Source organism: Mastomys coucha, unplaced genomic scaffold (genome assembly GCF_008632895.1).
Source record: "Mastomys coucha isolate ucsf_1 unplaced genomic scaffold, UCSF_Mcou_1 pScaffold20, whole genome shotgun sequence".
Lineage (NCBI taxonomy): Eukaryota > Metazoa > Chordata > Mammalia > Rodentia > Muridae > Mastomys > Mastomys coucha.
In genome coordinates, this window is record NW_022196903.1 from 134,461,655 (window position 1) to 134,474,127 (window position 12,473).

The 12,473-nt window shown below is 43.5% G+C and overlaps 1 protein-coding gene across 31 annotated transcripts in view; it reads left to right on the forward strand.

The window, feature by feature from the left end:
• The window catches only part of Plekha5 (pleckstrin homology domain containing A5), a 169,418-nt gene that overhangs the window by 133,187 nt on the left and 23,758 nt on the right, over nucleotides 1–12,473 (forward strand). For 15 of the 31 annotated variants that reach the window (XM_031383746.1, XM_031383747.1, XM_031383753.1 and 12 more), the window contains 5 exons: nucleotides 3,640–3,720; nucleotides 9,074–9,109; nucleotides 9,608–9,670; nucleotides 10,561–10,641; nucleotides 10,768–10,917. In XM_031383746.1, coding sequence (XP_031239606.1) covers nucleotides 3,640–3,720; nucleotides 9,074–9,109; nucleotides 9,608–9,670; nucleotides 10,561–10,641; nucleotides 10,768–10,917 — 411 coding nt within the window. Of the gene's footprint in view, nucleotides 1–3,571; nucleotides 3,617–3,639; nucleotides 3,721–8,626; nucleotides 8,654–9,073; nucleotides 9,110–9,607; nucleotides 9,671–10,560; nucleotides 10,642–10,767; nucleotides 10,918–12,473 lie in introns of those variants that run through there. The other 16 variants (XM_031383754.1, XM_031383758.1, XM_031383766.1 and 13 more) reach the window with 5 other exon arrangements.

A 12,473-nucleotide genomic window follows, 5' to 3' on the forward strand; every position in this document is an offset into this window, starting at 1 on the left:
CTGGTATCTTCTTGTTCCTTAATGCTAAGAGTAAATAATCTTGTATCACCTTTTTACTCCTTTAAAATCGTATTACTCTATTGTGAGCATGCATATTTGTGCGTGTACAAGAGAGAGTTTATGAGGAGGTCTGAGTCAGTTCTCCCATCTTCCTTGGGTCCTGGGTTTCATGCTCTGGTTATCTGGCTTGTCAGCAAGTGCCTTTAACTTGCTGAGCTGTCTCTCCATCCCTTCATTGCTACTCTTGATTTTTCTTCTCCATCTCTCTTCTCTTTCCTCTTCTTTTGGTTGGGACACACTCATGTAGCCAAGCAGACTTTGATTCTCCCACAATGTTTTTTGTTGTTTGTTTGTTTGATTGTTTTATAGGGGGGTTCTCTCTCTGTGTCTTCTCTCTCCCTCCCTCCCCCCTCCCTTCCTCCCTTTCTCCCTCTCTCTCTCTCTCTCTCTCTCTCTCTCTCTCTCTCTCTCTCTCTCTCTCTCTCTCTCTCTCTCTCTCTCTCTCTCTCCTCTCTCTCTGTCTGTCTTACCTTTCCACTCTCCTGTGTCTTTCTCAGTACATCTCTTGGGTAAGGTTTGTGCAGGATGACCTTGTAGTATTTCTCGGCTCCCTATTGCCAGGATGCCATTCCTTTCAGAGCTGCAGCTCTTCTGGTGGGGAAACCTTTCCCTTCGTAGCTGTAACACTAAAAGATGCCACTCGTCCACCTGATGAGTCGATGAGTCTTATTGTTACAGGAATATGGATGAGGGGTTACTTCCAGGAGCCCACATGACTCAAGGACAGCTGCATCACCCCAGCTTTGGTGACATCTCACAAAATCTTGGACCCTGGAGCTTACTACACAGCTACAGAGAGCTCAACAGGTCGTAGAGTGTCCTTCCAGATGCTTGCACTGGTCTGACACTCTTGCGGACATCATCGGCTTGTTACGTTTCATCCAAGCAGCTCAGAGAGGCCTTTGTGACTTGGCTCCTCTGAGGCACTGCTCATCCTTTATTGTTTACACTGGCAGGGAAGGGTTCTGGCCGGTCTAGTCAGTTTAGGGGAGTGCCTCAAGTGCTTGGACTTGTTTCCCTCCGATTAAAGAGCTTTCCCCTAGGATGGAAGGTTTCAGTCTGGGAGGAAACTGTTACATAACACTTCCCCTCCCTCCTCTCCTTTCTCCCCACCCACTCTCACTTTCTCTTCCTCTTTCTCCCTCCCCCCTCCCCTTGCTATCCTCCTGGCTCCAGTGTATTTGACCCTGGAAGTTAAGACAGTTCTTAAATAGAGTACGACATCATAGTGACAGAATTCTAAGAAAACTGATGAGAGGTCAGGTTCATTGGAATTCTGAGGAGAGACTTAACACCTCTCGGCAGTCCTCTGATCTTGTACCCTGGCCTGTCCAGTGCCTACATGATTGTAGTGATTGTGGTTGGTTGATCTGAGCCTTGCTGATACCAGTTTCACCTGTCTTAACCTTAACCACCAAAGCTCCTTTCCCTCACATTCTTCAGCTAGGAGGAGTTCATCTCCTCAGTTCTCTGCCCGCCAAAGCTCCTTTCCCTCACATTCCTCAGCTAGGAGTTCATCTCCTCAGTTCTCTGCTAGTTACTGTGTTCTTTCCTGTTTCTGTCAGAAAGCAGAGCTTGTAGTGTGACCTTCCTTGATGTGGGCTTTTTTGTAAGACATTTACCTTGGGAAATGATAGCAAGATGAGAACAAAGAGTGACAGAGAGTGGCAGCCACAGCTTCCCTAGGCCTCGCCACAGTAAATCTTGACAAATGAACAGAAACTTAGAAAATTATTCACAGTTCACAGGAGAATTGCCCAGGAGAACCTAGGGCTACCCCCCTAAGACTGGCTACCACTGCCCTGAGGCAGTGTTTGCATACATAAGTATTGGTGGATGCTCACTCACATGCAGGGTACATGAGCACTGGGTGTGTTCTCACATACAGGGTGCATAAGGTACACGAGTGCCAGGTGCATTCTCACATACAGGGTACATAAGGTACATGAGCGCTGGGTGCATTCTCACATATAGGTTACATAAGGTACATGGGTGCTGGGTGTAGTCTCACATATAGGGTACATAAGGTACATGAGTGCCGGGTGTATTCTCACATACAGGGTACATAAGGTACATGAGTGCCGGCTGTATTCTCCCATACAGGGTACATAAGGTACATGAGTGCTGGCTGTATTCTCCCATACAGGGTACATAAGGTACATGAGCGCCGGGTGCATTCTCATATATAGGGTACATAAGGTACATGAGCACTGGGTGCATTCTCACATATAGGGTACATAAGTGTCAGGTGGATCTCATCATAGAACAGGATTAGCTGAGATGTGGAGAGGTACAGAGTGATACTTTCTGGAATGTTAATAATATGTTTAGTTAGTTCTCCAGCATTTTCATCTGTAGTTCTCATATCGGATAAAAACACTAAAAGCAAGAAGTAGACTCCTCAGGACAGTGAATTGTTCTGGCCAAGGGCTTTTTAGAGCAGTCTGCCCATGACTGGATCATTCTGTCTACACAGAGACTCTCAGGTTGCAAAGAGCTCCCTGGGAATTGTGCCCAGTGGTTCCAGTGTGTGTGGCTGAGGGACCCTACTCTAAATAGACTTTTTGATTGGGAAGTTAGATTTTCCTGTGCATTGCAAGGCTTTAGCATCTATTCTAATATAAGATGAATAGCCATTACTCAGCTACGGAGAGAAAGTGAAGTCTGCTGCAGGGCTGCAGTCAGGTTTTATGGCCTCTAGTGCAGGAGAGGCATGTACTTTGCCAGTGCAGTGGACATCACACACCTTGAACCCTGGGGGAGCAGAAATCTGTGTTTTCTAATGTGTAGACGATAAAAACCACAAAGTACAGCAGACCTATCAGCCATTACCTCTTGGTCTAAGAATGCTGGTCTCTTGAATGCTGTAGCTAACTGCAAAGCCTGCTGCACGAAACTCTGCTTCCCTGACAGCAGTAATGAAGTAGCATCATGCTTTTGGCCTACTGTGGGAGGAGCTAAGGAGACTTACTGAGTCTTTACTCGATAAGTTTTATTTTAAAGGTCCTTGAATGATTCTACATATGCCATGATACTGTGAGAAAATGCAAGGGTTATAAAACTGTCTATCAAGACTAATTTTAATAAACTGTTATCTAAGTGATAAAGATGTTGAGTATTATAAAATTTTAATATCCGTACAGAACTTAATTATTTTCTAACTAGCCTTATAAAGAACTGTGATTCATGTCAGTCTTATTACTGAATAGAATTAAACAATTATCATTTTTCTCCTTCTGAATTCACAGACTGTTCTCCTTTTAGATTCTTTTATATATTCATGCTTTATCATCTAACATGTAAAAGTAGCTGTTAATTGGATATATTGATTAAGGTAAAATCTGGTTATAGCACAGTACAGTCAGGAAGGCTTATTTTATAACCTTTGGTGTATTTTATAGCTTGAGATACTTGCTTGAAATTGTTGGTATACATTGTGTGTGCAAGCATGGGGTGAAGTGTAAGCAACTGCACTGTTAGGAAGATACTAAAGTGGAGGATATATTTACAGTGTCGTCTTTCAAATCTACCTGTGCTGTAAACTGACGTTTGCTGTATGCTCCTCCTGATTTGAAATAGATGAAAGAAAATGAACCTATTATCACCATGGTTCACACAATGATTGAGAACTCGGCGCTAAGACCACAACTGTACCAACAAGTAAGGTCTTGGACTCTGAATGACCCCATATTGTCATCTGCAAACCCTCAGTGACAGCCTTGTCTCTCCTCAGACCTCCTCATGACATCAGTGCTTTTACCTCGTGTTTGTGTTTGTTTGGGAAACCACATGCCATCCATGCTCTGAGATGCTGTGGCGCCCTTGGCATGGCTTCGCTCAGCACTTGCCCTGCAGTATTAAGTGTACCATCCTCTTCAAGCTTTTGTGTACATCATGTGGTTAATAGATACTTGGAGGTCTGCAGTACACTTAGCAGGAGTTACGAGGTTTCCCTGCATTAACTCTGTCGGCATTATAAATGGGTTTCAGGGAGAAGGAATTGTAAAACCTGGTTCCTTTTAAGCACAGCTCGCCAAATCTCTCCTACTCCATCCAACGTTAGTACATTTCGTTTATGTGGGAGGTGATTATGAGGTTTTTATATTGATGGGGTAGAACCTAGCCAAGTTGCAATACAGTAGAGCTGTTGGTTCCCCTGTATTACCGTCCCCATGTGTCCATGGGGTAATCTCCATCCCTATCTCTAACTTACAGTGTGTCGGGGAGTTAGGCCTTGATTTAGGAACCTTGGTAACCTGCAGATCTGCAAAAGAAGTCACCTGTTTCTCTCCATTGTTTCCAATTATTATTTATCCATGGTCTAAATGTTCTTGGCTCTGTGTTCAACAGCATCAGCTTCTTCCACGTCAGCACCCTCCAGTTCTCTGGGCAATGCCTGTTAGAATATGTTTAAAACATAATGAAGAGGAAAAAATTAACTCACATGAAAAATGAATGTAGATCCTAATTCAAATGTCAAAAGCACCAAATAAAAAGAAGCCTGTGAGCTTGCACTAGCCAGAAAGGTCCAGGCGCCTCCATCTCTGGAGTCTGCTTGTAGTCAGGTAGCAGGGCTATGTGACGCCAAGAGATGAGGCCTCTCGGGCCCAGTTTTCAAAATGTTTGAAGTGTGTTCAATGACTGGAGCATCCTTAATTTACAAAAGGTAATCAAAATACTAAATATTTAAAGTTAAACAGCTTTACTTTAAGAAAATGGAAGTGGCGTCTTCCATTTTTGTGTATGTGTGTGTCCACATGTGCACAACCCTGTGTGGCACATGTGTGGAAGTGTGAGGCCAGCTTGTTAGAGCGGCTCCCTGCTTCTCTACTCAGGTATCCGGGATCCAGCTGAGGGCCACAGGGTCAGGCAAGCGCTTCATCCCCTGGGCCATCTCATACCACAGTGGCATTGTTTTGAGACTGGGTCCTGCTTCCTCCTAGTGAGCCACCAAACCTTCCTGCAACCACCTTAATTTGTATATTCTCTTAGGTAGCCTCCTGAAAGCCCACGTAGATAGACAATGGGCTTTTTTCGAATTGACTGAGTGGAAAGATGTAAGGTTTAGTAGTAGACAAGTATGAAGTTTTATTTTATTATGTGCTTACACTGCACATGTACCTAGTGCCTGAGGAAGCCAAAAGAGGGCATCAAATCCCCTGGAGTAGACAGAATTGAATCTCAGTCCTCTGGAAGAATAGCCAGTGCTCTTGCTGAACTGGGTTTGTAGCCTCTACAATCAAGGGTTTTAAAATCCCTGAATTCGGTCTGTTGTTCTACTGACAGACAGTGTGAACACACCACACTCCTGCTATAGGCTTTATAACATGGTGACTGTTAGTGAAGTTTCTCACCTAGTGGAGAGTCCGAAAGAACTGCAGCTAATGCCTGTAGACAGACCTGTAAGCATGGTTTGCTTGGGTAGTTTGTTGGTGGGTTTTTGGTTGGTGGTTTTATAAGTGTTTTCCTTTTCTTTTTTTTTTTTTTTTTTTTTTTTTTTTTTTTTTTTCTTGTTTGTTGGGTCTTACTAGGCAGCCTACACTGGCCTGGGGCTCACTCTGCAGCCATGCTGCTGGCCTGGGGTTCACTCTGCAGCCATGTTGCTGGCCTGGGGTTCACTCTGTAACCATGCTGCTGGCCTGGGGCTCACTCTAACCATGCTGCTGGCCTGGGGCTCACTCTGCAGCCATGCTGCTGGCCTGGGGCTCACTCTGCAGCCATGCTGCTGGCCTGGGGCTCACTCTGCAGCCATGCTGCCCTAGCTCAGATGGATATCTCCATCCTCTGCCTCCTCCATGCTGGTATTAAAGATGTGGACCATACCTGGCTGGCCATCCAGGAACTGGGATCCTCCTGACTCTCCCCAGCAGTGCTGGGATTGCAGGCATCTATTTCTCTGCCCACTTTGTTTGGTCCTGGGGGTTGAGGTGAGGCCTTCATGAATGTTACCAACCCCAGCTGACTTTATTTTTAGCTCACTGGGTAATACATTATCAAAAAGTAATTCCAGGGGGCTGGAGAGACGGATTAAGAGCACTGTCTGCTCTTCCAGAGGACCTGAGTTCAATTCCCAGCAACCACATGGTGACTCACAACCATCTGTAATGGGATCCAATACCCTCTTCTGGTGTGCCTGAAGACAGCTTCAGTGTACTCATATAAATAAAATAAATCTGTTTGTCTGTTTGGTTGGGGTTTTTGTTGTTGTTGTTTTTCAAGACAGGGTTTCTCTGTGTAGCCCCGGCTGTCCTGAAACTCACTCTGTAGACCAGGCTGGCCTCAAACTCAGAGATCCGCCTACCTCTGCCTCCCAAGTGCTGGGATTAAAGGCGTGTGCCACCACCGCCCAGCATAAATCTTTTTTTTTTTTAAAGTAATTCCAAAGCCAGGCATGGTTTATACCGATAATCCCAGGCACTTGGGAAGGTAAAGTACAAGGTTCTGTTTGAATTCAAGGCCATTTTAGGCTACAAAGATTATTGCCAGGGGGAATGGGGAAGGAAGAAGAGAGAAAGCCAAAGTTGGCCCGAGAGACGGCTCAGTGGTTAAGAGTGCTGCTGCCCTGAAGAGACGGCTCAGTGGTTAAGAGTGCTGCTGCTGCTTGAAGAGGACTGAGTTTGCTTGCCAGATCCCAAATGTGGGGATTGGATCTTTTTTTGGCAGCTGCACTTACATGTGCATACACACATATATACACATAAAACCCACAATTTAATTTTTTTCCTATTTTGGGGTGTATATACATACATATACATTCACGAGAGACAGATTGCAAACACAAGAGTTTTTAAAGGTTGAGTTGTGTTACATGTCTTTGTATGGTTGGTTTTGTTGTTTGCTTATTTTAGTTTTGGGTTTTGTTTGTTGGGAAGAGTTTTTGTTTTTGTTTTTGTTTTGTTTTGTTTTTTGTTTTTAACAGGGTCTGCACCATGTTGCTCTGGCTTGCCTGGAATTCACTATACAGACCTGGTTACCCTCAAAGATCTACCTCCCTCTGCCTCCTGAGTACTAAGATTAAAGGCATTCCTATTGTGCCCAGCAGTAAAAATTTAATATTAGTTAACATAATTTTATTTTTCATTAATGCCAAGCCATTTTTGGTGAAAGAGAGAAAAAAGAAACCAACATTAGAAGACTAGAGCTTAGCACTTGGCAGCTCTACTACATTCTGGGTTCCATCCTCAGCATAGCCGAACAGAGGGAGAGGAGAAGAGGAGACCATGAAAGGACAGGAGAGGCTTGGCTGCAGCCCGAGAAAAGACAGGCCAGTTAGCTAGATGGTGGGTGATAAGGCTCTTCCAGAGGACCAATGTCAGTTGCCAGCATCCTGGTAGGGTGGCTTACAAGCACCTGTATGCAACATCAACTCCTGGGAATCCAGCACGCTTCTGGACTCCTTGGGCACCTGTGTGTACATGGCACATTCACATAAATTAAAATAATTTTTAAATGTCCAGTGGTACAGTAACTGCAAGTATCCCATAAATTTGATGTATCTGCCTGACCATAAAGACCTCACTCAGAAGCTGAAACAGCTGGGCATGCCGACAAATGCTATAATCTCAGCACTGGGGAGAATAAGCGTAAGTTCTGGGCCAGCCAGGGCTGCTGCACAAGGTCCTGTCAAAAGGTTATTAACTGTTCAGTGGACACTTTTGATGTTATGGCAACTGGTATGAAAATGACTTTTAAATGACCCTAAATAAAAACAGCACAGCAGGGGTCCCAGACAGTCACCATAAACCCCCTTAGTAGACCTGTGTTTTTTCCTTGATCCTTGGGCACACAGTGCAGCTCCTGTTTTTAGCCCAGACTCTTCCAGCAGTGTGCACATGCCATGGCCTAGTAAAGCTGCTTTGCATTTAACTTTAAATATGAAGCAAATGTACCAGAACATCTTGATAGCACAAGGCCTTGTGCCTTCCAGCACTTGTAAGTGTAAAACAGAATTTGGGCCTTGTCCAGTCTGCACCGTGGAAAGAAGCATTTTGAAACTCACTCTTCATCCCTTTTCCAGGGAAGGGTGGAATTGCTTCTTTGCTTCCAGGGGCTTTAGTCTAGAATAACACTTGATGTTTGTGGGGATGCTATTGGCTGGTCTTTACCTATACTAGTAGATGACTTCTTTTACCATCAAATTCATTTTTCATGTACTGTTCACTTCTGTAAGACCTCAAGGTCTAATGGTCATCCTGCATACCTTAAATAGTCACGGTTCATTTGCATGAGTATGAGAAGTAAAGTCATAAGACGAAGTGTGTAATTCCAGGACTTACTTGTATGTTTGGAATGCTTGAGTTTTTAACCTCCTGCTTTGCATGTTTCTAGATCTACTTATCATTCTCAGCTGTTTGTTTTAAAGCTCTAATGGTCAAGCTCTGTGTCTTTACAGAGGGGCACATTCTTATGGATTTGTACATGTGTATATAAAATTCCACTCCCCAAACTAGATCATGTTGGGGAGTATATATTTTCCTGAACCAACAGTAAGGAAAAATGTTCCGTGTAGTAAACGTACAATAAGCTCCAGCTCAATTTTGCCTAATATGTTTTTGTTGCTGTTTAGCAGTCAATATAAAACCAAAAGACAAGGGAGAGAGTGAGATGAGGCCCGCAGAGGCCGCGGTGTGCTCTGGGTATGACTGACTGAGATGGCTGTGGAATCCTTGGTAAGCACAGTCAGAAATGAGGATTTATGTGACTGAAAGACAATTAGGAGAACATTAAAGAGGCTTCCATACATGGAAGAATGATCCCTTACAAGGCTGGGGGTGTCATGTGCTCAGCCACAAGAGCTTGACACTAATGCATGAGGCTTTGGGTTCAATCCTCAGCCCTACAGAAATAATATCAGTGTTTACAGTATCATACAACACAGGCTGTCAGCCAGACAATACAAGCTTCTTCTGCCATTTGTTTGTGCATAACTTAAAGCATAGGCTTTCAGTTGTGTGAGGTTTCAAATGATTTCCTCGTTGCAATTAAACCTGCCCTTTTCCTCATTATCTTTTAGTTCTTAAGACAGAAGAACAAGATAAGTCTCTATTGTGTATGTGTGTTTATATTACATATATGTACGCGGTGTGTTCTAGGTCTCGTTAATGCGGTTGTGCTAAGATGTGTTGGCTTGAGCGCACACACTGTGGCTGTGTGTGCCCTGTAGCAGATGTTTTCCCTGGACATGCTGATGCAAGCATTTGATTCAGTGCAGCTACTATGGTTGTGTTTGTCCGTTTTCCATCAAAGTAATGTTTGTCTTTACAGTGGAAAATGGAAGGTACTATATTAATTTTGTTTGGCTGGTTTATTATTTGAGAAGCTTGCTTTGGCATCGTTCTCATGTATCTTGTATACTGTTTTACTGCTAAATGTTTATTTACTTTTGTGACAGTTTGTGCTTGAATTAAATTTCTAGAAGTATAAAAATTATAAAAAATCACACCTGCCATACCATCATTTTGACAGAAATTTAAAGTATTCACCATAGACTGAAAATGTTACTTAAATAGGATTTTTAAAATTGCTCTATGGCATCTTTTTCTTATAGCTGTCACAAGATGAATGTAGAGGCACATTATACAAATACAGACCTGAAGAAGTAGATATTGATGTAAGTATCTCTGGCCCCCAGAACTCACTTCTAGACCAGGCTGGCTTTCAACTCATAGAGGTCCTCTTGTCTCTGCCTCTCAAGTACTAGAATTAAAGGCATGTGCCATCATGCACAACTGTTATTAAGAAATTAAAAAAAAAGAAAGAAAGCCAGGAATCATGTTGTCACATTCCTCCAATGTCAGCAAAGCTAAGGCAGTAGAATTTGAGGATGTTCCAGCCTGAACTACAGATGACAATTTTGTCTCCATTGAGCAAATAGTCAGACAGATGGTTTACCCCAGGGCTGGAGTGTGGGGTAGAGCATTTACTTAGCTTCCTGACATTCTGGGTTTTATCCCCAGATCCAGAAGAAAAGGAAAACCATCAAAGTATTTGATTGGTCTTACTTCATTTTTATTTATTTTTCCTTTTTGAATTGGGATCTCACTATATACACCTGAGTGGACTATAACTCAAGATCTACCTGCCTCCACCTCTTACTTTTGGCAGTTCTTTTTTTTTTTTTTTCAAGATTTATTTATTTATTATATGTAAGTACACTGTAGCTGTCTTCAGATGCACCAGGCGAGGGCGTCAGATCTCATTATGGGTGGTTGTGAGCTACCATGTGGCTTCTGGGATTTGAACTTATGACCTTCCAAAGAGCAGTCGGTGCTCTTCTCCGCTGAGCCATCTCACCAGCCCACTTTTGGCAGTTCTGATTGAAATAAAAATGTCATAAAAGGAAAGAAATGATCAGAATATAGTATATAAAATATTTTTTCAATTAAAAGAATTAATTTTTTTAAAGTTCAACCAGATATCCCACAGCTATTTTATGTGGTTCCCTTTCCCTCGTTACAGGAAAGACTTTAAATTGCTAACAAAACACATCTTCTCTTGTAGGCCAAATTAAGCAGATTGTGTGAACAGGATAAAGCGGTCCGTGCACTGGAGGAGAAGCTGCAGCAGCTGCACAAGGAGAAAGTAGGGCGATTACCTTTACTCTCTACGGTTGATGTTGCTGTCTGCTGCTTATGAGGACTGGCAGCCAGTTACCTGAACTAACCCACTGATGCAGAACACTAAGTGTAGTCCTCTTTATCACCACAGTACACGCTTGAGCAAGCCTTGCTGTCAGCCAGCCAAGAGATAGAGATGAATGCAGATAACCCAGCTGCCATCCAAACTGTGGTGATGCAGAGGGACGACCTGCAAAACGGACTGCTGAGCACGTGTCGGGAACTCTCCCGAGCCACTGCGGTGAGTACACTGAGCTCCCTAGAGGGCCTGGTTCAGGGCCTGGTGCACAGTACTAGGAGACTGAGGCAGGATGATCACTAAGTTCAAGACCTGCCTAAGAGTGGAATGAGTTCAGGATTAGCATGTGCCACTTACTGAAAGCCTTTCGTAAAAAGAGGCTTGGCCACTTGGTCAGTGGTACAGCCAGACATGGTACTATATATACCCTTATGATCCCAACACTTAGAGAGCCAGGATTAGAGGCCACACCCTATCTCAGAAAACAAACAAACGAAAACTCCTTAAACTGGGTATGGTGACACATGCCCTTAATCCTAGCATTCTGGAGACAGAGGCAGGCAGATGTCTGTGAATTAATTTGAAGTCAACTAGAGCTAAAAAGTGAGACTTTATCTCAAAAACACAACAGTGTACATTGTAGGTTTGGGCTTTTCTCTGTGCTTCTGGCTGGGCTGTCTTTAGTCTTATTATCACAAGAGATGTTCAGCCAAACATGGTGTCCAAGGCTGAAGGATTGCGACAGGTTTAAGTCCAGCCTGGGCTACACAGTGATTTTTCTCTTAATTTCTTGGTATACTTGTGTTTAGGACATACAAACCAAGGTTGGCCTTTTTCTATGGTTAAAGTCCTGCTCTGAATTCTTGGTTTGTTTGTTTATTTGTTTTGTTTTGTTTTGTTTTTTTAAGATTTACTTTTATTTATGTGGTGGGTAGGTGCCTGAGGAGGCCATAAGAAGGAGTTGATTCCCTGGAGGTGAAGTAACAAGCAGTTGAGAGCCACCCGAGTGGGTGCTGGAACCGGAGCTCAGGTCCTCTGCAGAAGTAACAAGCACTGTTAACCACTGCGTTGTACCTAGTGTTCCTCTCCCCTTTTAGACACGGGCTCACTGTGTAGCCCTGGCTGGCTGGAACTCCCAGAGCCCACCTGCTTCTGCCTCCTAAGTGCTGGGATTAAAGGCGTAGACCCTTATATTCTCTGACTTTGAATACTTTACTTGCACACAGGAATTAGGCACTGCCTTTGCTGGCCTCTGCTGTCCCTTGACATTCCAAGCCATGATCATTTCCAGTCCCAGACCCATCAGGGGTCCACTGCTTCTGTTTTCTGTTCCTTTGGTGTGTACAGATTACAAGATGAAGGTCAAGCAAAACACGAAGCAAGATGGCTTAGCCTTTAAAGGTACTTGCTTCCTAATGATCTGGGTTTGAACCCCAAAACCTACATGATGGAAGGAGAAAAGTGACTCCACAAAATTGTTCTCTGGCCTCCACATTGCACACACAGAAATAAATAAGCATAGAAATAAAATGTGAATATATACATATATCCTGAGACAGGGGTTTTGTCCTGAGACAGGGTTTCTCTGTGTAGCCCTGGCTGGCCTGGAACTCTCTCTGTAGACCAGGCTGGTTTTGAACTCACAGAGAGTTCCACCCGCCTCTGCTTTCTGAATAAAAGATTGCTAGAGAAAATTTAGTAAAGGAAACTGATTTCAATATTCACATAAAAGTCTGCTAAAGCCAGTAATGAGGCTAATCTTCACACAGTCAGGCAAA